At 44.9% G+C, this 25,492-nt stretch overlaps 2 protein-coding genes across 2 annotated transcripts in view; one reads left to right on the top strand and one right to left on the bottom strand.

The window, feature by feature from the left end:
* The window catches only part of LOC148519956 (beta-Ala-His dipeptidase-like), a 48,871-nt gene that overhangs the window by 14,768 nt on the left and 8,611 nt on the right, over positions 1 to 25,492 (top strand). Inside the window, exons 7-10 of the mRNA XM_088475921.1 lie at positions 8,029 to 8,113; positions 12,493 to 12,653; positions 14,789 to 14,953; positions 16,625 to 16,766. Of these exons, the coding sequence (XP_088332047.1) occupies positions 8,029 to 8,113; positions 12,493 to 12,653; positions 14,789 to 14,953; positions 16,625 to 16,766 (553 nt within the window). The remainder of the gene's footprint in view (positions 1 to 8,028; positions 8,114 to 12,492; positions 12,654 to 14,788; positions 14,954 to 16,624; positions 16,767 to 25,492) is intronic.
* LOC148519955 (uncharacterized) overlaps positions 18,089 to 25,492 on the bottom strand; it is a 31,119-nt gene continuing 23,715 nt past the window's right edge. The window contains exon 3 of the transcript XR_015878890.1: positions 18,089 to 19,915. The gene's annotated coding sequence lies outside the window, so the exon portion shown is untranslated. The remainder of the gene's footprint in view (positions 19,916 to 25,492) is intronic.

Below are 25,492 nucleotides of genomic sequence, written 5' to 3'. Positions count from 1 at the left end.
ATTTAAAAAAGTTTGGGAACCACTGCCCCCTAGTCCAGAGGGCTGCCAGCAGAAATTGTTGAGCCCGTGACTGACAAATTAGGCAAGCCCCCCCCACTTCTCCCAGGTTGGAGCTGTCACCTGTGGTTGGGCATCAATTGGTGCATCAATTGGTGGAAAACATACACCGTGACAGTAAAAGTTTATTAAAATATACATGCACACACACATGCACACTAACTATCTCACATACTCTTCTATGTATCCCTGTAGACCATCACATCCACTTCCCCATGTAGCATCCACAAGTACCTGTAAAAAAATCCAAACTCACCTCCTCCTATTCGTGGATCAGGTCCTCTTCGTTCAAAGTAGGCATCCATAGGGGCTTGGAAAAACGAAAAAAAAAAACGAACCCTCTATGGACAGTACTACCCGAGTGACAGCTCAACGGTGGGATTTCACTATAAAAATCCAAGTGCTGAGCGCCTCATTGGCTGAGAGAGGTGAGCCTTCCGCCTCTTAGCCAATGAGTGGTTCCCATCTTTGACTTCAATGGTGAGAATCGCAAAGGTAAGTTACGGTTACTTTCGTGCCCATTTCAAAACATTTTTAAATTCAAAGATGGGCAGTGTGAGACAATCATGGCTCGTAACGTCATTGCCCAGCCCACTTGGCTGGTTTATATAAGCCAGCGCGAGGCAGCAGCATGGCAGTCCACCTGCGAGTAGGCAGCAGTGAAGAGCTTCCAAAGAAAGAAAACACTGGAAGTCCTAGTAGGCAGCGGCCATAAAAAAGAGATTACAGGCTGCCGCCCACTAGGTGAAGAGAACACCAGAAGCCCTGGGGAAGTGGCAACCGTGCAAAAGAGCTAATTGTCTGTCACCACCCAGGTGAAAACACCACAAGCCCTGTCAGGTTGGTGCCCGCCAGGCAAAGAAGCTGGAAGCCATGGCGGATTGATTCCCGCCAGGCGAATACGACGGAAGCCTTGGGCGGCGGCGGGCCTGTAAGAGAGCTTAAAAGCCGCCTCCTCCCAGGTGAAGGTGCAGCAAAATAAAATATTAATATATTTGGTGTATTATTTTTATGTTAATATTTCTTTTGCAGGTGTACTATAAGTACCACTGGGCCCTTAATGCCCTGCTTGCTGGTACTTGTGATTCTCCAAGTACCAGCATGCGGGAAAGGCTTGCTGGGACCTGTAGTTAACCTGCAAAAGACAATATTATAACTCTTTATTTGCACTACACACAATCAAACTGGCACTCACCGCCAAGGGATGCCAGGGATAGTCCCGGGCTATCAGCCTAGGCCTGGGGTGCCCTGGAGAGGTGGACCCCTTATTCGGGGGGTTCCCCTGGCTGTGGCATTACTCCCCCACTAGAAAGGGACCGGTGCTGGTTATGGATAATAGGGGACCCCTACTCTTTTTATCCCCTGTATTACCAAAACTAGGACTGGCTCAGCTGGGCCCAGTGCTGGTTGTGCTAAATGCCCCCTACATATTTTGACAAACAGGACTGGCTCTGAAAAGCCCAATGCTGGTTGTGCTAAATACAGGGAACCCATATGCTTTTTGTTCTCTGTATTTTCACAACCAGGACCGACAGTGAAACGCCCGTGGCTGGTTGTGCTTTTGGGGTGGGGGGCACGTAATTTTTTAAATTTATTTGACACATATTAAAGTTTTAATACAGATGTATGGATAGATCTCACTGATACGTCCATGCATCTGTGTCTTTATTTTCTCAGATTCATGACCAGAGCCAGTGAGCACCTGTCGCCCGCTGATGCTCCTATGCTCTGCCCCGCTGCTGCCACTGCTCTGCACCCCCTCTGCTGTCAGTGCCCCGCACACATGCAGCCCGACCCCGCAGCCGTCTCTCCCTCTGCACCCCCAAAACACCTCCTGTGTGCTGTCCCCTCCTCCACCCGCGCTAGTGTACCATTTTGCTTCCCTTCTCCCCTGCAGGTGGCCCAGTTTTCTTCTCCAAACCCTGATGGTTAATAAATTATAAAAAAGAAATGAAATTCCATAGACAAAAAACCTTAAGGTTTCAAATGTCCCATTAAATCTTCTTAGACATGATCTGAAATTTCACAAAACCTACTGAATTTCTGCCACTCAAACTAAAAAAAAGCAATGAAAGTCCGATAATTAAGGCTGACACTTTAATGGACGTGGTCTGCTGACCATGCATGTGTGAGCAGGGAGCGCCAGGGATGGAGCCCATAGGCTATAACAGCTCCTTCTGAATGCTGCCCCTTAGAAATAGAGGGATTGGAAATATCGGTCACAGTCCCTCCATGTTGCATTGGTAAATGTGCCCCAACAAGTGGCCATAAGCACAGTGTAGGAGGCTGTTCTAGGGCGCCAAAGGGTTGACTTTATTTCAAATGTTATTAATTTGAAATATGATAACCAGCATGTTTACTTCAGCAAATTCAAATGTTTAGACCAGTAGTTCTAAATCTATCTTAATCACGGCACCCTAGAGTATCAACATTTTATTCATGGCACCCCTAAGCTGAAAGTTTGTTATTGAGAAATTCAGAAAAAAATTATTAAGTAAATTGTGCTTACCTGTCATCCTTAGGTTCAGTTATGTGGTGGTGCACAGGGTTGCACTTCTATTTGTCCACAGATTTTTTTTTTTTCTCTTATACCCCTTTTACACCGACCTAAAAATCCCAGCTTGATGCGGATCAACACAGGATTTTTGTCTGTGTAAATGGATCCACCCGGGTCCAGGGACCTGGGGATCAGACTCGGGTACTTTGCAGGGTTGGCCACGGGTTGTTCCCTTGGCTCCTTGTAGTGTAAATGTCGCGATCCGGGTCACGATGACCTGGATCATGTCGCATGTCGTCAGATTGGCCGGCTTCAGTGGAGCTTGAAGGTGACATCATCTCCAAGCGTCCACTGCAACGCCGCAAGAGACTGGTCACTGCAGAAACGGCTCCGGTGTGAATGTGGTGCTTGATGGTGACATCATCTCCAAGCGTCCACTGCAACGCCACAAGAGCCGGGTCACTGCAGAAACGGCTCCGGTATGAATGGTGCCGACTCAGGAATATCCTGGGCCAGTGCCGCAGTATGAAAGGGGTTAGTTCAAGGTCTGATCTGGATTGGACCACCAACCTGAGGCACCCCAGGGTGCCAGAGCACCCAGTTTGGAAACCACTAGTTTAGAGTATTCTGGGGTACATTTAAATACCTCTACCGTGATGTACAGTGCATCCGGAAAGTATTCACAGCACTTCACTTTTTCCACATTTTGTTTTGTTACAGCCTTATTCCATAATGGAATAAATAAATGTTTGTCCTCAAAATTCTACACACAATACCCCATAATGACAACGTGTAAAAAGTTTTTTTGAGATTTTGCAAATTTCATTAAAAAAAACGAAGAAGTCACAAGTACATAAGTATTCACAGCCTTTGCTCAAAACTTTGTTGATGCACCTTTGGCAGCAATTACAGCCTCAAGTCTTTTTGAATATGATGCCACAAGCTTGGCACACCTATCTTTGGGCAGTTTTGCCCATTCCTCATTGCAGCACCTCTCAAGCTCCATCAGGTTGGATGGGAAGAGATGGTGCACAGCCATTTTCAGATCTCTGGGCTCTGGCTAGCTGGGCCACTCAAGGACATTCACAGAGTTGTCCTGAAGCCACTCCTTTGATATCTTGGCTGTGTGCTTGGGGTCGTTGTCCTGCTGAAAGATGAACCGTCGTCCCAGTCTGAGGTCAAGAGCACTCTGGAGCAGGTTTTCATCCAGGATGTCTCTGTATATTGCTGCATTCATCTTTCCCTCTATCATGACTAGTCTCCCAGTTCCTGCCACTGAAAAACATCCCCACAGCATGATGCTGCCACCACCATGTTTCACTGTAGGGATGTTATTGGCCTGGTGATGAGTGGTGCCTGGTATTCACGCCAAGAGTTCAATCTTTGTCTCATCAGACCAGAGAATTTTGTTTCTCATGGTCTGAGAGTCCTTCAGGGGCATTTTGGCAAACTCCAGACGGCCTGCCATGTGCTTTTTACTAAGGAGTGGCTTCCGTCTGGCCATCTACCATACAGGCCTGATTGCTGCAGAGGTGGTTGTCCTTCTGGGAGGTTCTCCTCTCTCCACAGAGGAATGCTGTAGCTCTGACAGAGTGACCATCGGGTAGGGCCCTTCTCCCCTAATCGCTCAGTTTAGACGGCCGGCCAACTCTAGGAAGAGTCGTGGTGGTTCCAAACTTCTTCCATTTACAGATGATGGAGGCCACTGTGCTCATTGGGACCTTCAAAGCAGCAGATATTTTTCTGTACCTTTCCCCAGATTTGTGCCTCGATGACCATCCTGTCTCGGAGGTCTACAGACAATTCCTTGGACTTCATGCTTGGTTTGTGCTCTGACATGCACTGTCAAGTGTGGGACCTAATATATACACGTGTATGCCTTTCAGAATCATGTCCAATCAACTGAATTCACCACAGGTGGACTCCAATTAAGCTGCAGGAACATCTCAAGGATGATCAACGGAAAAAGGATGCACCTGAGCTCAATTTTGAGCTACATGGCAAAGGTTGTAAATACTTATGTACATATGATTTCTTAGGTTTTTTTTGTATTAAATTTGCAAAATTCTCAAAAAAACTTTTTACATGTTGTCATTATGGGGTATTGTGTGTAGAATTTTGAGGACAAAAATGAATTTATTCCATTTTGGAATAAGACTATAACATTACAAAATGTGGAAAAAGTGAAGCGCTGTGAATACTTTCCGTATGCACTGTATAAGTATGTCTATACAGGTAGTAAAATATTAGGAAAATACACTTCCACCTACACCTGCAAATCCCTTTTCCATCAATACAACACATGAACATACATGTCACAACATTAATAAACCCCTCACTCTGCTTTCCAGAGAAAATTAAATGAAAATCAAATTGTCTTTATTGGTTATATTTTTACTATTTAAACACCTTTTAAACACATTATTATTCAATATGTGTGTACCAGAGTTACTGCTCTTTATCCTGACCTTTTTTTGTTTTATTAAAATAAGGACTTTTAAAACTTTCCAATAACTCATTGAAACCTGTAAACAAACAAGAAAAAATAGACTTTGGAAATTCCTCTTAGGGATTGGTTAAGTACACCACTATGCATATGTCTCAGTACAGACTTTGTATCAGTACAAGGCTGCCAGACTGAATACAAAGTCACATCATTCTGTATCTGGAAAAAGGAATACTTGCTTAAATAAGTGCACTTAGTGACTATTGAGACATATGCATAGTGGTGTACTTAACCAATCCCTAAGAGGAATTTCCATACTGGCATATTAAGAGGATACAAGCTAAATCACAAGTGGGCTTGCAATACATGTTCTTATGTGTGGAGCTCAATATGCTTTTGTAGTTTTATATGCATGATTAAGGTTTTATATTTGAAATATGCTGTTTTTACATTATGATAATTATTAATGTGGTTAAATATATGCAATAGATGCTTCTAATGTTTTATGAATAAAACTGTACATTTATACATACAGGATCGAGTCTAGTTGATATTATTCTGCCATTTCAGATTATTAATAGGCAATAAGCGCAAAGTCTATTTTTTCTTGTTTGTTTTCCTGTTTGATTATATGGGGCATCTCCATCTCCTATATAGTCTTTTGCAGCTGCCAATATTAAATTGAGATTGAACTCTATATATTATATCTTTGGAAAAGACGATCTAAATTTAGCGCTGTAGCCAATTTTCTCACTGAAACCTGTGTTAACTTAACAAGATGTTCTAATTGAAAAGCTAAAAGTTAAGGCTGTAGTAGGTCATGTTCTATCATTCCACATTTAACAGGTAATTATTAGCCAGTGCCACATTGCATGGATAAAATATTGCATGATTAATCTGCTGGGAGTTATACAACTATTTATTTAGTAGTTGCAATATTGATATACGTGTTTTATTGATTGTTGAATTGTACACTTTGTGCTGTTGTATTGTATTTGTTCATACTGACTGTTGTAAAATATTTCTTAGCAAAGATTTAATTGCTTTATAATTTTTAAAAAGCCTCTTTGTTTCTCATATCACAAAGCAGATATTTCTTTTGTTACTTCAGTTTATTTTAGCACAGTGAATATTCCTTATTTCTTTATGCTGATGTAAAACAGAAGGGCAGTTAGGGAGGGGGAAGAGTAGGAAGTGATGGAAGAAGTCAGCAAGGGGTAAAGGGAAATGGGAGGGCAGGAGGAGGCGAGTGTAGAGTCAGCCAGACATCTGGGGGATGGAGCAGATCAGGCCCCTGCCCTGACTGGCTGTGTGCCCTAAGCCTATGTACCCTACCCTAGGCTGACAGAAAACACTCTCAGCAATATCAGAAATGGGGCTCAACTGCGCTGACAGCAGCAGAATATTTAACATATGACTAACGGGCTTATTTATCAATATTATTATTAAAATATTGTAATGAATAATTCACAAAATTCTACCCCAAGTCCTAATTATCTCATGTTTTTTTTAGTAAGCAGATCGCATTCCCCATTATTGTAATGGGAAATGTCATCTGCTTAAATTTATTGACCAGTAATTGTGAAAAAATATCTGAGGGAGTCTGTGTAATAATAATGCCATCTTCATATAGTGTTATGCAGGCTCCCTCCTCTCTGCTTCTGTGATTAGGCTGTCTATACATCAGGGAGGGCTCTGCAGCTCCCTCCCTTCTCTCCCTCACTGCCAGAAGCTGGAGCTGTGCGATGGTGGTTAATTGGATGTACAGTAAACAACATCTGAGCCCACTTTGGTATCAATATGACAGGTTTTCATTGTGGCTGCATGAAAGAGTTAAATTTTTTTTAAAAACAATAATGTAAAGAGCATTTTTAATTTGTATTTCTGTGAGACACCGTGACCGGATCCTTTTGAGGAGGTGAGTGAGGAAGGATTATAATATCCGTGTAATCCCCTGGGCGGTGAAGCCATCTGTGGATGCCCCTCAACTGAAGCAAGTAGCTGTATAAAGGCCTCACTGACTGATCCTGAGGGATCTTGCGGAGCTGCCTGGAACCCTGATGGTGCTGCTGACAGGGATTCTCCGGGGCTCCCGGGACCCTGATGGTGCTGATGGGAGGCTTCCTCCGAAGCTGCCCGGGTACCTGATGGTACTGATGAGAGGAATCCTACGAAGCTGCCAGGGAGCCTGATGATGCAGCCAACAGGGATCCTCTGGAGCTGGGACCCTGATGGTGCTAATTAGAGGCATCCTCCGAAGCTTCTAGGGACCCTGATGGTGCAGCCAACAGGAATCCTCCGGAGCTGCCCGGGATTTTGATGGTGCTGATGAGAGGGATCCTCCGGAGCTGCCCAGGACCTTGATGGTGCTGATGAACCTCTGTGTAGAAAAGGTGCTTACCACCTGTTTCACTGAAGCTGACACGCTGGGAATGTCAGCTTCAGTGAAATGCAGCTGCGGTCTATTTCTGATCCTTGAAGCTATGCATGGCCCTTCTAATAACGGCACATGCATAGTAACAGGCTGTCTATATGGCAAATGTGAATCGACAAAAGTAAAAGCAGGGAGAGGGATTCGATGGGACTGAGCGTTATTGCAAGGTCTGTCCCGGCGTGCTGCTGTTGATACATTCATGTGATAATTTAAATTCTAACAACACGATAAAAATCGTTAGTTTCACTTGAAATCCGCAATTAAATTGTGGATTTTAATGAATAGGGCTCTAAATACATTACTGGAAAACTAACGCAGTGTAATCCCATTTTTAAATACTGTTTTAGTTTAGTTTTCCTGTTTCTGCCTTATTGTCCTTTAAAATGTTGAAACAGTAAATAAAGAATGAGATAATCCTGACCAAAGTCATTATAATAAGGGTATAAAGAGTAGCAAAACTCTAGGCCTTGAGGGTCAGTTTCTGAGCATATAAACGCCAAACAGACTGTCAGCTTATATGACCGTATATGTTTACACTAACGCTAAACCAACTGCTTGAATGTAAATTGTATTTTTGTGTTTATACTCATGTAGGTTACAGGTGCAAGGAGGGACCTTCACTCAGGAGGTTTTGGAGGAACAGTGCATGAGGCTATGAGTGACCTAATATATTTACTTGGTAAAGTCTTAACTAACTACATTTTAATCCCAAAATAAAAAAGTGCATACTTTAGATTTAAAATATAAAGACTTTTGCTATCAGTGCTTACAATAATATACTGCAAATCTGTTTGTATCTAGCAAATAAAAGTGTGGGGAGTTTGTTCATATTTTGATCAAAACATTTAAGCTTGCAGCCTGTCGTCATAGGGCCCCAATGCTCTGCAGGTCCCTACACTAGCATGTATGCAGTGGCGGAATTAGAGAGTGGTGGGCCCAGGTGCAAGAATATGCTTTGGGCACCCCCTGCCCAATCCTGGCACCCCGCACCCCAACATTTTATCACCCCCCCACTCCCCCCCCACGTAATTAGATCCGGTGTCTGTCCTGCTGCCCAGCCTTGTTTTTTCACCACCCCTCACTACCCCACTAGTCAGTAAATCCAGTCTGTCCAGCCCCAGTGAGTCAGACTCATTCTCTACCCCAGCCCCAGCGACTCAGCCTCATTCCCCCCAGCCCTAGGGTGTCAGCCTCATTCCCCCCCCCAAGCACCAGCATGTCAGCCTCATTCTCCCCCCCAGCGTATCAGCCTCATCCCCCAGCTCCACTGTGTCAACCTCATTCTCCCCCCCAGCCCCAGCATGTCAGCCTCATTCTCCCCCCCAGCACAGGGTGTCAGCCTCATTCTCCCCCCAGCCACAGGGTGTCAGCCTCATTCTCTCCCCAGACCCAGCGTGTGTCCCAGCCCCAGCGTATCAGCCTCATTCTCTCCCCCAGTCCCAGCCCCAGCGTGTGTCAGCCTCATTCTCCCCCAGCGTGTCAGCCTCTTCCCCCCCCAGCCCCAGCGTGTGTCAAACAATTGTGGATAGGAGGTCGGCGCTATACTTGGTGTAATACGTAAAACTGACACAGTAGATGAAAGTGTAAAAAGGGGATTATTTATTAATAAGATAGGGGGTCACATTGCCCCTTGCGTGTGTAACTTATTGCAGAGTGGTGAATCTCAGTGGGAGAACTGGATTCGGGGCAGGGTATATGCAAGATGGCGATGAATCTGAGTATAGGAACTGGAATTCGGGGCAGGATATATATAGGATGGTGGGGGTATGTATCAACTGGGATACAGGGCAGTCAGTGATACTACCTAGGGTAGTGTACCATGGAAGGTGTAGCTTTGAGTCAATTCGAAGTCCTAAACGCGGGGTATCCAAGTCTGTGTCTGGAGGGGCGGCGTCCCGTATCCCCCAGGTGCACAAAACTTACCCTGGACGTGCTTGTCTCTTCACCTCCGGGGTTAGTGAAATCCTCTTCTCCCGTCTGTGGTCCTCCGGTCCTTGGCTCCGCTGTGTAGAGCAGCGCGTGTCAGGACGCGCTGCTGGACGAGCTGTGTCCCCACCGGCGGTCTGCGAGACTTCCGGGTGTATGCACTCTCGCGAGATTGTGCAACTCCTGGGCTCAGCAGGCACTGCACGGCGGCTCGACTCGTCGCCGCGAGGAGACTAAGGAGTGGGACTCCGCTGTGATGATGAGTCTCTGATAGAATCGGAGTGATCGGTGTGTAGTTCCCACCGCGTATCGGCTTGTGCCTTCCTCAGGGGTTAATGATTGACCTCTTAGTTGTGGTTTATATAGTCTGTTGTGGCCGCCATCTTTGTTATGGTATAATTAGTCATGTATGGGCAGCGGCCATCTTATTTGTGGGCATATAGATATGTATGGCATCAACGTTAGTTATCCCATACTCTCCGTACGTAGGTGAGTGGTCAAAACTATACTGTGCCTAAAACTCTATGCACGTGTGTATATATACATCTAATTGCATGTATAAATACATGTCACCATATACGTATTCGTGGTACCAGACTCTATATGTACCCTGTTTATACGTACATGTAAATATTGATGGTACCAATCTATTGGTGTGGTAATTTACACCATGTTGGTATACAATCTCCGTGTTCAATATAAAAATAAAGGATCGGGGGAAAGGGGAAGGGGGGAAAAAGGTATATTTTGATGGTGGTTTATTGTGTTATAACGGACTTCACTTCATTATCTGCATTGAGGCCATATGGTGTCAGGGTTTTAAGTGTGTATATCCACTTTAGCTCTTCTCTATTGAGTGTACCCTCAAAGTTTCCTCCTCTCCAATTCTTTTCTATGTGGACAATACCCATATATCTCATTCCTTTAGGATCCTGTCCATGTGCTTCTTTGAAATGTAGGGACAGGCAGTGTGTTTCTAGTCCTTTCTTTATGTTGCAGCGGTGTTCTGATATACGTGTTTTCAGGAATCTTTTAGTCCGTCCAACATATTGGAGGCCGCAGGGACATTGAATCAAGTAAATGACCCCAGTACTGTTACAGCTGATATGCTGCCGTACTTTGGATGTTGTATTTGTGACGTTAGACTTAAAATGATCAATTCTCTTCGTTGTGCTGTGTCCCTCTCTACAGTTCTTACATGCACCGCAAAAATAAAATCCTTCCATGATTCCCAGCGTGTGTCAGCCTCTTCCCCCCCAGCATGGGTGCCAGCCTCTTCCCCCCCCAGCATGTGTGCCAGCCTCTTCCCCCCACCACCCCAGCGTGTGTCAGCCTCTTTTCTTCCCCAGTCCCAGCGTGTGTCAGCCTTTTTTCTTCCCCAGCCCCAGCGTGTGTGTCAGCCTCTTTTCTTCCACAGTCCCAGAGTGTGTCAGCCTCTTTTCTTCCCCAGCCCCAGCGTGTGTCAGCCTCTTTTCTTCCCCAGTCCCAGCGTGTGTCAGCCTCTTTTCTTCCCCAGTCCCAGCGTGTGTCAGCCTCTTTTCTTCCCCAGCCCCAGCGTGTCAGCCTCTTTTCTTCCCCAGTCCCAGAGTGTGTCAGCCTCTTTTCTTCCCCAGCCCCAGCGTGTCAGCCTCTTTTCTTCCCCAATCCCAGAGTGTGTCAGCCTCTTTTCTTCCCCAGCCCCAGCGTGTCAGCCTCTTTTCTTCCCCAGTCCCAGCGTGTGTCAGCCTCTTTTCTTCCCCAGTCCCAGCGTGTCAGTCTCTTTTCTTCCCCAGCCCCAGCATGTGTGTCAGCCTCTTTTCTTCCCCAGTCCCAGAGTGTGTGTCAGCCTCTTTTCTTCCCCAGTCCCAGCGTGTGCTTTCTCCCCCATACTATCGCAACTTACTTACCTTATTTCCTTCCTCTTCTGCTCTCCTCGATCCACAGCTCCTCTCGATCCCCTCCAGCAGCCCGGCTCCTTGTTATGACATGGCGCACGTGACGTCATGACGTCACGCGCGCCGTGTCTTAACAAGGGGCGGAGCCGCGGCGGGTGTTTATCATATTGGAGCCGGAGCGCTCCGGCTCCAATATGACAGACAATTGACAGGAAATTTTTGTTACTGGGGACCAGGTCGGTGGGCAGCGGCGCTGTCGGATGCAGGCGGCCATGGGCCCCTGCACCACAGCGGGCCCCGGAGCAAGGCACCGGCTGCACCGTCGCTAGTTCCGCCCCTCCATGTATGCCCAACACACCATTACATTGCAGCTAAATGTAATGGTGATAAAATCATGATTCCAGGTATTTATGATGATGTATTACCTGTGAGCGAACAAGAAAAAGATTTATACAAAGATCTACAGTTTAACCTAGATGAATTTCAGGCTCACTCCGGATTACAGACGTTTCTTTACAATGGAAAGCTAAGAGAGGTACAGAGGGTAACATCTAGACAAGGGCTGGCTTGTGAGCCACAACCAAATAGGCCTTTTTTAGCCTTGATTGGAAGCAGATGTTATCTCTGGACCCGAGAGGTGAATGCATTTAACTTCAATATAATGGTGTGTTGGGCATATATGCTAATGTACGACTTGCATAGACTTGGGGTTCCCTGATGGCAGGTTGCAAGCTTAAATATCTTGATCAAAATATGATATAATCCCCATTCTATTATTTGCTAGATACACACAGATTTGCAGTATATTATTCTTAGCGCCAATAGCAAAAGTCTTTTGTTTCGTAGACAGATATGGTATTAATGCTGTCACGCAGATGGTACCATGTACAATATGGGTAAAACTGAGCGTGGGCATGCAGTATTTGCAGCGATTTTGTGATGGGCTCAAAACCCACCGCTTTGTAAATCTGGTGGATTGTATACTTTTGTTGGGAAACAAATTGTAGTAGCGTTTTTGGTACCACAGTGTAATTTTTGCATTAGTTTTGAGCTTAGTAAATTGGCAGGATGCAAAACTGTTGAGGAATCGCCGCAATCCCAACCCAAGATTTCCCCCATGGTTGGAAGCTGTCAATGTAATCTTATTGATATGGCCAGAAATACATGATCTATTTGAGGACATTAGAGATCAGAAACTATCCTACTGCTTATGTTTATAGAATCTAGAAAACAATTTAACCCATTTGTTCTACTCTAGACGTACTTGTGGATATCAAAGGTAAAATCCTGATTCCAGGTATTTATGATGATGTATTACCTGTGAGCGAACGAGAAAAAGATTTATACAAAGATCTTCAGTTTAACCTAGATGACCTGCAGGCTGACACCGGAGTACAGACGTTTCTTCACAATGGAAAGGTAATAAAAAATTACTACAAACAGATCCCATATCAGGACATATTATGTTTTGTTACATAACAATAATTACATATTACATTTTATAAGGCATTTTATAAAGCATAGTAAACAAGGACAAATATGCACATTCTTAACCAGCATAACGTGAACCTGGTGCCATTATGGTTCTGTAGAAGAGCACAAAGTTTGCCTATTATTGTTGCTTTGCACAGTATATGGAGTCCTTTTAGGGGTTGAATATGTTCCAATACACAGTTAGCGGTTTTGTACAATGAAGCCAGAACTCTGTGAATATGTATTTTAATATGTATTTCCACCAAATATTATTTATATAGTGTGCATGCCATATCATATAAAGAATAAAAATAGTAACACTACTGCAGATAGCTTCCTCTGGGGAAACCATCTGCAGTAAATGTACAGCTGCAGGTAATGCACATCGTTAGAACCTGGTAATAATTCTCATACAACAAATGGACTTGTGTCTTTCTCGCTTATGTCAATATCAATGTTGCATGCAGTGTAATAGTACACTACAATATAATGGAGTTCTACGTTAGTGCTCATTAGGTACTCGGGCGTAGCGAGGGTGGAATATGTGCTCCGGGTGCCATGTCTACACGCTGCACCTCTGTAGGTACATAGGGGTCTATTCACTAAGCCTTGGATGGAGGTAAAGTGAACGGAGATAAAGGCCCAACCAATCAGCTCCTAACTGCCTTGCCACAGGCTGTTTGAAAAATGTCAGTTAGGAGCTAATTGGTTGGGACTTTATCTCCGTTTACTTTATCTCCATCCAAAGCTTACTAAATAGACCCCATAATACACTATCCTACAGGGAGTCCACAAAAATATGCTGTTAAAAGGGAGTAAACGGTATTTCTATGTTTTTTGGGGGTATTAGCTACCAATCCTATGTGTATGAGCCCTAAAGGATAACTTCACCTAACACTTTATTTTTACCCAATAGCAGAACAGGAGGAGACCCTTGTTACAGACAACTCCTACCTGTTGTGCTTCTTATATATTTACATTTATTTATGTAGTGCCAGCATATTCTATAATGCTTTACAATTAGAAATAAACACAGTAATAAAACAGAAACTGTATTAACAGACAAAGAGGTAAAAAGAGTCCTGTTCACAAGCTTACAAAAGTTTGATACATGAAACTAAGTGGCTCATTCATCATTAATTGCAATGGCCCCAAACAAATTATGGCTCTAACTCCCCATGATTTATGATCTACGCAGCAATTCATTAATCTGCTCTACATAGTGCTCTGCTAATACAAGCAGCAAAGGTTTTCACTGCCAGGTACCATCCCAGCAGTTCTCCTGCGCAACCTTAGGTCACTCATGTGTACTGCAAGGGCCAGAGGAATCCAAATGCATCCCTATTTGCAATCTGGCCCTTCTCCAGTAGGATAAATGTGGAAAATAGTGATTTTGCATTATATAACAGGGCAAACAGCTTTGATGAATAGGCCCTTAGTGCCACATTTGGCAAATTGCTCCAACCAGATTGCAATGGTAGAGGTGCTTAGTGTGACTATATGATCCAGTCACAAAACACTTTGGGTTTGAGGATTTGGGGGTTCGTTTACAAGTGTCAGATTGTAAAACCCAACATTTCTGTTCGTTTTTATGCCCGATATTTAAAAGGGCAGTGTTTTACTAGCAAGACACGGCTAGTAAAACCACTGCCCGTTTAAATATCGGGCAAAACATGGACAGGAGTGTCAAATTTTACAACCTGGCACTTTGCAAATAAACCCTTAAGAGTTATTTGAAGGAGAATAAATGTAAGTATTGTGTGAACTGTGCAGATCTGTGGTAACCAGGTCGACTATCCAATAGTAAATATGAAAGTATAGTTGAAGTTATGAGTTCTAGTTGCACTGATTCATAAATGGAACAGCATGGATTAAAGTAAATTCAGTTGGGGGCATTTATTGTAACTGGACACAAGTGATGTCACCCATAAAAATGCTTTCTTCTGTAGACATAGCTATACATAATAAAGCTCACACAGCCAGTTATGCTACGCGTGGATGTATTACAGCTCTGAAATTAGTTACATTACACAAATGTAAACTTTTTATGTATTTTGATCTAAAAAAATATTTCTGTTTAGGAAGAGTTACTGATGCACAGATGGCGATTTCCTTCTTTATCAATCCATGGCATTGAAGGAGCCTTTTCTGGATCTGGAACAAAAACTGTTATTCCTGCAAAAGTTATCGGAAAATTTTCAATTCGACAAGTTCCTAATATGAATCCATCTGTTGTGGAGAAACAGGTATACTAGTAATTATATTTTATGTGCGATATACTGACTGCTTGCATGATCCTCCATACTGCTGCATCATGGACTCCCTACTCTACCATCCCTCCTGTTCCCCTTCTTCCCAATCCCACTTACTAAGTATCTCCGCCCACTTCATCCTACTGTGCTTTTCATTTCCTGTGATTCCCCTCTGCATATTACACTATGAACTGCTCATCCTGTAACCTATGTAGTGCGCCCTAGATGGCTGTCTCACCTGGTACTTTCAAGGGTAGGGTGACCTGCCCGTGGAACTAGTTATGCAGTGGGTATCTTGCTAGTCACTGTTCATGTTATCCTTGTATGTCTTATTTACATGTATTGCTTATTGCACATTGTAACTGATGTATTGCACCCAACATGGCTGCCTCGCCTGGTAGCCTATTGTATAGTACGAACAATTCATGGTTCTGATGATTTTGCAGGGATCTCACCTGCTATTTTTATCTCCCCATTGTGTCATCTCTTCTAGGCATTGCCTATTCTGCTCAATGTAATCCTATGTACAGTAGGGTGCCTAAAATGGCTGCTTAACTTGAATCCTTCGTGGGTAATATGAATAATACTTGGAACAGATGACTCAAAGTTGCTGCCGTGCATTTGTATTATATGCATGGCTTCTGTGTTTTATGCATATGTAAGCCTCTGTATTATGTTCATACTATCTGTAAGGCACCTTGAGTCCTATAGGAGAAAAGAGCTATATAAATAAAATTATTATTATTACTAATTAAGACACATTGGGCCAAATGTAATAGGGTGAGAGTTTAGAAAATGTTGGAGAAAACTCACATTTTTAAACTCAACCAATGTAATAAAGTCACAGAACATGCAAACGTACATGTTTTTCAGACTCAAAAAACTCAGATTTAAACTCTCATCTAGGTGTTTTCTGTATTGAAAATACAACTCGATCAATGTATTAGTGTGAGGGTTTTACTGCTAAACTCTCACTTTTTCTAAACTCTCACCCTATTACATTTGGCCCTTAGGGCCTGATTAACAGATGGACACAGAAGGGCAAGCAGCAGCCTGTCTTCGACTTTATGTAAATGCCGCTACAAAGTACTGAGAGGTCTACTTTCTGCGTCTGTGCACGCTGTAATACCGATTGGTGCATCCTTAGACCCAGACATCGGTCACATCATCCAAACTTGCACCAACCCTGTGGCATCCTCCATCTGGCTATGGCCTCCTATGTCTGCGGTTGTGCCTGTGTACGCAGCCACGTTTACTAACATACTGTACCAGTGACACGTCCCCCGCCTATTAAACATACCCTTTTACTCGCATTTCTAGACATCTCCCGCTCAACTACGACCCTGAAGGGCTTTCTCTGACATGTCCACATGCAGGCTTCTCCTTCCCCCCCATGGAAATCAGTTCAGCACAAGGACAGGGGTTCTTTGTATATAAACAATTTGTTCTATTATTCCATATAGTAGAGAATTCCATGTTATATTCCAGAGAAAGGCAACCTGTGGCTTTACAGTATTTGTGCAACTACATGGTCCCAGCATATCATGCCAGTAACTTCTAGTTCCATTATAGCCTAAGATCCATAGCTTGTTTAAGCATAGTGTATTAGTAATCTACATAGCTCTAACAAAAGCAATTGTTGTAATATTTTGTACTATTCCAAAGGTTTCTGACTACCTGGAAAGCAAATTTTCAGAACGCAAGAGCCCTAATAAAATGAAGGTAACCATGATTATCGGAGCACAGCCCTGGCTAGCGAATATGAGCGATCCCCAATATCTGGCTGCAAGGAAAGCAGTGGAAAGAGGTAATAGAAGGATACATGGAACGTGGACATAAATGGGCATCATTGATAAAGTGGGTGATAATTACATAGGCCAACTTTCCACATTATGTGGAGTTGCCCACTAATAAGATGCAGCCTGTGGAAAAGATAACATTGATTTATTAATGCAGTAAAACCTAATGATAAGCCCATATGAAACAATTTTGGGGACCCCGAAAAAAATCCTGATACCATCTCAGAGTTAAATATAAATCACTTAAAAATGAGACTTGCTTAAAACTAGTCACACTGGGCTTGAGCATAATATAACGCCATATTTTGTGTAGAGCATGTCTTAACATTGTGGCTATTCGTATTTGGAGAGGTGTATATGGGATATCTGCGTGTTTGGTACAGTAAGGGATTGGAGATGCAGGTCAACCACACCCGCCAGAAAAGCATTCAATTTTGACTTGAATCCTGAAAATGTACTCTTTAGCATGTGTATCTATAGGGCCTATTCATCAACACTAAAATAAAGTTTTTAAGGACATTTTCCTTAAATAATGTTATTTTAGTATTCATGAACACACTTAGCACAGGAGATAACACTGATATCTTCTTGCTAAGTCCCCCTGCGTTAATTTCCACACTCCCCATACATTAGTATGGGGATATGGAAATTATGGTATTCATCAAATTCCGAAAATTATGTATTTTCGGAACTTGATGGAGGTACTATCCGCCACTGTGAGGTGGTGAATAGCAGGTGAGACTTACCTGCGGTCAGCTGGACAGGTCCCCCGCAGCTCCCTTCGGCGCTCTGGTCCCTCCTCTGGCTCCGGTGGTTGCTCGCAACACAATAAAGTTTAGAAAAAAAAAAACTTTTCTTTTTTTTTTCTAAACTGTACTGTGGTGTGCTGGGAGACCACGTGTCAGACAAGCAGGACGGAGCCGGAGGCTCCTGCGCGGGCAGGAAAGTACGGGATGGGGGGAGGTGAGCGGAGGGAGGATTGGGGGGGGCACACAAACTTACCGCCGCTGTAGGTAGTGCTGCGCATGCGCTGGGTTTACGAATGTAACAGCGCATGCGCAGCACTGTTTCCAGCTGCGGTAGCTTAGAGTAGAGAGGGAAAAGTATCTATTTTCCGAAAAGCTGTCATCGCAAAAATGACAGCATTTTTCCAAATACACATTTTTCAAACTCGCATCTAGATGTTTCCCCAGGTTGTACATACAACTCATGCAATGTAATAGGGTGCGAGTTCGAAACTCGCACATAAAACATTACCATAATCTTGCCAAAAAATAGACCAAAGTGACAATGGAGAGTTGTATGTTAAAAGTTTTTATTTATTTCTAAAAAGGTATGAATCTTTCAATCCATAAACATATACAAAAATGCATATAAGTGTAAAAAAAAAAACAAATTTTTAAGGACGTAAATACTCATATTTCTTAATTATTACCCGTGATACATTTCTGCCTCCTGGGCTTTTCGCCTACTTTGCCTGGTTTGCAGGCGGAAAAGTATCGCGCACGTGGCCGCGTATCCCGTATTCTATTTGAAAATGGCAAAAACGGGACCCGGCGAAACTTGAACAGGTGGACAGTACTGTAAGATTTGGGGAAATCAGCCTGACACCCCCCAAAAGATGCTCTGACATGGGGGTTAGCTATGGTTACCCCCGATTTGACTTGCTGAAGGTATTTGGTGTTTTTAAACAGGCTCAATAGCTGCTAAATAGCGTTTTTGTATAAGTGGTGCAGAATAGTATTCAGGTGTTTATTTTGCCTAAAATAACTTATCCCAGCAAATTTGGGGTACTTGAAAATGGGGGTCAGCATATTTAAAAGTTGCTAAAGTTAAGTTTGAAAAAACCTGAAAAATCCACCTGCCGCAAGCCCCTGCAATAAAATAAACACCTGGGGCATACTTGGGGACCCCCCCAGAGTCTAGTTCGCTAGTTTTTAACTTCGTTCCCCAACCTTTTTTTTTCGCCCCCAAATTCAAACTGATTTTTTGGGGTGTCCTTAAATGTTTTTTTTCTACATTTTTTGACACGGTTTACCTTTGGGGGACTGTCTGAAGGCTGCACGGAGGTTCCTGCAACGTTGCACCCCAAAACCCCAATTCTGCACTTTTTTCGCCTGCTATTCATAGGCGAAACTTTTCCGCCTATTACATTGCATTGACTTTCCGCCTAGGCGAAAAGTCTTCCAAATTGAATACGGAGGAAAGTCAAAACAGGCCAAAATGTCGTCATTGGCGAGAAGTCTTTCTCCCCGATGTAAAGTCACAATCTGTGTTTTTTATTCCCTGAAACCTACTTTTTGTTGATAAATAAATACAAACATCTGTTCCATTTAAATATAGTTCAAAATAAACAATACAATCTAAGTTTAGTTTGTAAAGAAAGACAGACACAAATTTAAGTCAACTTACTGCCCTAAACTAGTAAGGTATCAGGAAAAAAAACAACAAATTTTAAAAACAAAAATTACTGTGAGGCAGATGAACCTCTAACCCTCCCTGACCCTGTAGTTGCACCCTACCGTGTACGGGTACTTCGCCTCGGGGGACTAATTGGTGAGACCGTTTGGGGACTGGTGGCTTGTGAGCTGGGTGTAGATGCAGATGGCATGTCCCTAAGAGCCCTTTGTGCCACCAGCTCCCTTTGTAATGCCACAAAGGCCTGTGTTTGCTCCCGTATGACAGTATTTTGGTCCCTGGCGGCCTGTGTTTGCTCCCATATAGCAGCATTTTGGTCCCTGGCAGCCTGTGTTTGTTCCTGTATGGCAGGATTTTGGTCTCTGGCAGCCTGTGTTAGCTCCACCAGATGCCTACTGAAGTCACTAGCCATACGGGTGCGGGTCCCCTGGGCTACTGCGGAGGTCCTATTTAGCTTCCTGAGCTGGTATGTGATGCTGTCCATTTGTATTTTTTGCATCTCCATGTACTGCATCTGGTGTTGACGGAAGCTGTGCAGGGACTGAGCCAGCTCATCTGCACTGGGGGTGGGTGGCTGTGCTGGTTGCTGTGTTGGTGGCTATTGGTGCTGTGCAGGTGGATTTTGCCTCAGCCTCCTCCTCCTCCTCAGACGTGTAGGCCACCAATCCAAAATGACTTCCTGGGACCCTAGACGCTGGTGGTGTGGTCCACGGTGGAGGCACAGAAACTCCTGATGGTCCTGAAAAATTAAAGTAAAATATAGTAGAAATAAAATGTTTAAAAGTGTGTTTATATTTATTTTTGAGTTTGAGTTTCACATATATAAAAAGCAAAACAGGTACATTCAGTAGTGACTGCAATAAAGTGACACAGCGGGTGTATCTGCATGATAAATGCTATGTTACAGTGGCATCGCTTATGACACTGTAACGTAGCATTTGGCATGCAGATACACCCGCAGTCTGTCAAAAAATATAGGTATGCCGCACATCATTTGAATCAGCAGAAGCTGCTTGTCTATTCTTTTGCCATTGATGTGCAAATAAAACACATAGTTACAATTAAAATGTCTGTATTATAAAAAAAAACACAAAAAAATGATAAGGCTTGTTTAACATGCAAGGAGGCTATGTTTGTGTACACATCTCTATCATTACCTTTTAATTAATACTTTAAAATAAGTAATATGTGTAGAACATAATTTCGACTTTGCTAGTGTTGTAGACTTTAATGTCACAATGCTAAGGTTAATTAAGTAATGTGACATTTTGTAGAAATTCAAATAAAAAAAAAACAACAAAATCTGTGTAAGTGGGTTTTTCAAACGTTGGCTTAACTCACCAGCCTGCACCATTGACCTTTCCATGCGAGGTCTTTTAGGAGTTTAGGAGTTCTTAACCTCCTTGGTGCAGCAGCTGTGTTTTAATAAGAAAATTTTTAAAAAAGAGATTAGACAAAAACAAAACGATTTGGCCCGTATTCACCAGGCGAAGTAGGTGGAAAGTCCGGGAGGCTGAAAAGTATCGCGCGTCCCCGCGATACTTTTCCACCATGCAAACCAGGCGAAGTAGGTGGAATGTCCGCGAGGCGGAAAAGTATCACGGGTGCAAATCAAATTGAATATGGCCATTATGGGAGTGCATACAGGTGCGTACACACTAGACCATTTAAAAAAAACAAACAAACATGGGATCTACAATAATTTAAAAAAAAGACACTTAAAAGTAGTAACATTTGTTTGCATACTCACCACAACGCCTAGGGGCACAATACCAATACAATTCTAGGCTTTTTTTTTTACTCTCTCTCACCACTTTTTCACAAAACTCCTCACTACCTTTCAAAGGACAAAATGGAGGATAGGGGTTTATATAGGGTGTGTGAGGTAGGCATCAGGAGACTTTGGAGGGCCAATGAGTGACTTTGTTTAAACTCGACAGAACAGTAAATGAAACTCGCATTACGATTAGTCCAAAGAAATGTATACTTCCGGATCTGTATTCTCGTGAGAACACGCACGCGAAAACGCAATTCGGCTAAAAAATCGTACCCCATTACATCGCACGAGTTGTATGGAAAAACACTATCAAAACAAATGTGCGAGTTTAGAAATGACTAAAAACTAGAACTCTGGGCCTGATTCAGAGCCGGACGCTCTGACCAGAGCGCTCGCTCTGAATCAGGGCCCTCCTCCCTCAACTTGGAGCGGCCTCATGGACGCTCACATAGCTGTGGGTTACCACCCACAGCTATAGCGAACGTCCATATGATGGTCGCGACCATCGGGCTTGCGACGAGACCCTGCGGTAGGGTCTCGGTGACTGCAAGCCCTGGAGTGATTTTGGCTCTATCAGAGCCAAAATCACTCCCACTGACATCACTACTGATGTCAGTGGGGCCGGACTCAGACGGTAGGAGTTCCCATGGGAACGCCTCTGTCTGGCAGCCATGCCCCCGGCATGCCCACCAAAGGGGGCGTGCTGTCACTCACCATCGACAGCATGCCCCCTTTGGTGCGAGACCCAATTCGGGTCTCGCGCATGCGCACGACGGAGCTCCCTCCGTCGTGCGCATGCGCAATTTGGCACCATCGACCCGCTTGCGAGCATCCTGCGCTCGCAAGCGGGTCTGAATGACCCCCTCTATTACTTCCCGCCCCAACACTTTTGACCCATCCCTGCAGAAAAAATAAAAAAACATTTTTTTATTTAAACTGGAAATAAATGCAAAGATAAAAAAAAATATATACAGTATATTTATGAATAGATATGCATAACAATACCAGTGATGCAAATATTATATTTAAAAATAAAAATTGTAACATGGTGAGGAATAGAGGTGAAGTGTGCCTAATAAGGCCCGTTTCCTAGCATGATAGGCTGGTGGTGGGCAAGAATGAGAGATGTAATCCTGGGACTGGTACACAGCTATGCAATGGGCATTGGCCCTGATTCAGAGCCAGACGCTCTGACAGAGCGCTCTCTCTGAATCAGGGCCGTCCTTCTTGATTTTTAGAGCGGCCTCCTGGCGTCTCGTATAGCTGTGGGTGACCACCCACAGCTATAGCGAGCGGCCAGGAAGATGGTTGCGATGGTCAAGACCATCGCGACCATCGGGCTTGCGACGAGACCCTTGTGGTAGGATCTCGTTGCCGCAAGCCCTGGAATGCTTTGGCTCAAACAGAGCCGAAAGCACTCCCACTGACATCACTTGTGATGTCAGTGGGGCCGGCCCCAGACGGTAGGCGTTCCCATGGGAACACCTCCGTTTGGGCAGCCACACCCCCGGCATGCCCACCAAAGGGGGCGTGCTCTCACTCAACATCGACAGCACGCCCCCTTTGGTACGAGACCCGGAGCGACGACTTGCCCGTCGCTATCCGGGTCTCGCGCATGCGCACTGGGCCAACATCGACCCACTTGCGAGCGCTCAGCACTCGCGAGCGGGTCTGAATCAGGCCCATAATGCAGAAGTCACACACAGAGTCAGGTACAAGCCATACATTGGAGTAGATGTATGAAGCCCAGAAGCGGTATCAGCGCACGTTATGTGCGCTGATACCGCTTCTCCCCGATGTATGATAGCGTTCCCGCTAGGCTGTTTTAGCGGGGCGCGGCGCCCTGCCCTCCTTCTGGAGGGCAAAAAGCGCCCTGCCCTCACAGCCTGCGGTGGCCGTTCTCACCCGCGGGACGCAGTGTCCCGCGGGTGGAGAAACATGTGGTGTCCCGGTCACCGCCGGAGAATAGACGCCGGGCGCATGCGCCCGGCATCTATTCTCCCTTTCTGCAGCGCTTGGGGGCTGCCCGGCATGTCCGTAAGCGCCGGGCATGCCCCCAAGTATGACGAAAAGGGGACGCGTCTTATAGACACTCCCCCTTTTCATGACCACACCCCCTTTTCGGGTGCAGGCGCGCACATAAGGTTGCCCTCTCTAGCTCCGGCGCCCTGCCTGCCGCCGGAGCTAGAGTGAACACTATGATCGGGGGTCTGGGCGGTAAATGACAGAGGCGCTATGCGCCCCTGTCATTATCTGTGCTGCTATCTACAAGATAGCAGCGCCGAGAGTCAGGGCCATGTATGAACGGTCATACCGCATGACCGTTCGGCCGGTTGTAGCTGTCGTTATCGACAGCTACAGCCTGACGCTAGCCTATCCCCACAGCAGGGACAGCGCTGTCCCTGCTGGGGCTGCTGCTGGCTCCCGGCTGCAGGCGATACTTGCGAGATCCCGCGCATGCTCAGTGGAGCCGGCCGGGACACAGACACAGCGCATCAGCACTAGGCTGATGCGCTGCGGTCTCTAGCGGGTAACGCCGGAGGGGGGAGTTAACGCTCCCCCTCTCCGGCCGATGAGATGTTCTTACATCTCGTCGGTAGTGCTTCCTGCTTCGCCTCAGTAAAGAGGCGAAGTGGGAAGCGTTATAGCGGCACGGTAAGTGCCGCTATCATACATCTACCCCACAGTCTCAGAAAAGTACAAGCCATTCACAGTCTCAGATGGCATGTCACAGCGCACCGGCACACAGCGCTTACTTCCCGGGTCCAGCACCCGGAACCGCAGCGGGCAGGCAGTCCCCAACATCCGCAGAAGTGCCTGGCTGGCTTCCTCCTTCCAGCTATAGAGGCAGCTGTGGTTCCCATAGGGACACACACACTGCTCTGTTTAAAGTTTAAAGGGGCAGGCGTGCCTAAAACGTGACATCACGTTGGGATCAAGTTCAAACTCCTCCTATATATGGAGGTTCTGGGGGAAGCTCCTGTGCCAGAGTATAGGCTCTCATACCTTACTTTTAGTCTCAGCGCTTCCCAGTACCTGATTGAATTCCTGCCTTCCCTGTGCCCTGTTCCTTGTCCCCGCCATCCCAGACTGCTCCGTTTCTGGTCCTGTGCCATCTGTGTCAAATCACCTCTCAGTTATTCTCAGAGTACCATCTTCAGTGCCTACCAGTCCTGTACTTGGGAACCCAGATGGAGGGCCGCAAACTGTGTGTCAGACACAGCAAAGTCCAAACCACCTTACAGAGGTACCAGGTGCACACCACCGCAACGTTATACTCTGCACCTCTGTTCTAGGTCTCTGACAATCCTAAGGTAAGTATGGGCTAGCATCCACTATCCACCTGTGAGTAGTGACAAGTTACAGGAACAATGTTAGAGAGGAGTCAAAGTTAAGCCAGGGGTCATACACAGAGTAGTCTTGGATCACCTTCAGGATTATACAGTAGAAGAGTCTAAATAAAGCGATTGTTGCATTCTGTGCATGCATCGCAGTGCGCATACCAGTTACTGCGATCGTGACTGTGATTGCAGAGGCTAAACAGGCCCCTTGCAAAGAGATTGACAGGAAGCACCGTGTGTGGGTGGTGACGGGGGGGGTGGAGTAGTTAGGGAAACGCAGGCGTGCTAGTGTGTTCACACGCCGTTGCATAGGCGTGCATAAATTATCCACTGCGATGCCATACACAGCTTGAGGCCTGATAGCGTGCGCTGAAGTTAACAATTCCTGAGTAAGGTCAGAGCTTGTGCATGTGTGCGTGAGGCTGCGATGGTACTCGATTGTACCAATGGTTTTGCTATTGTGCTAAGCATTACAGATGTGTGTAAGGTTAGGTGGGCGTCCTTATGTTGTGCTGAGATTGCATTGCGATCACAATCAATTAGCATACTATAGCAGTTGGACTGCATGTGTAATCGCAGCTGCGATCGCAATAGCAATCCAAGCTGAATAAGGCCGATAGTCCACTTACAATAAAACCCAATAAATATCTGGGGTGCTTGATCTTTCTTTTATATAGCTAAAAAACGCTTACCCCTAGCACAAGCTCATCACCTCTTCTTACACTTCAAACTAGTTGCTCAAGCACTCTCTAGCAGATTATTTTATTGTGTTTGAACAGTAGAAATGAAGGAGTCTTATATCTTAAAGGCTTGAATATAGTATTCAGTTCTGGACACATGCCTGACCCCACTGCCGCGCCACCTGCCTGAAGCCAGAGTTTTTAGTTTCAGAAATGTCAAAGCCAAATTGCAGGATTGTACTGTACAGTATATTCAATGGATATCCAGACCTAGCAAGCTTTTGCTAGTTTATTATTAAAGCCTACTGTAGCTCTTGTGCTTAATCGTGTGTGCCCTTCAGTCATTAATACCGTGGTACCGACTGTGCTGCCGATTCTCTGACATTGTCTCCTGCCTATTCTGTTGCCCAGCATACATTACGCATTAAGCCTTCTTGTTTCTCCGTTGCCATAAGTGTACCAGACCCTTGGATTGTGTTATACTCTTGCTTGAGCTCTTTTGTGCCCATGCTGCCCGT

This window comes from Taudactylus pleione, unplaced genomic scaffold (genome assembly GCF_031769625.1).
Source record: "Taudactylus pleione unplaced genomic scaffold, aTauple2 ptg000179l, whole genome shotgun sequence".
Lineage (NCBI taxonomy): Eukaryota > Metazoa > Chordata > Amphibia > Anura > Myobatrachidae > Taudactylus > Taudactylus pleione.
Note: the sequence above shows the minus strand (reverse complement) of the source record. Positions and strands in the feature narration are given on the sequence as shown.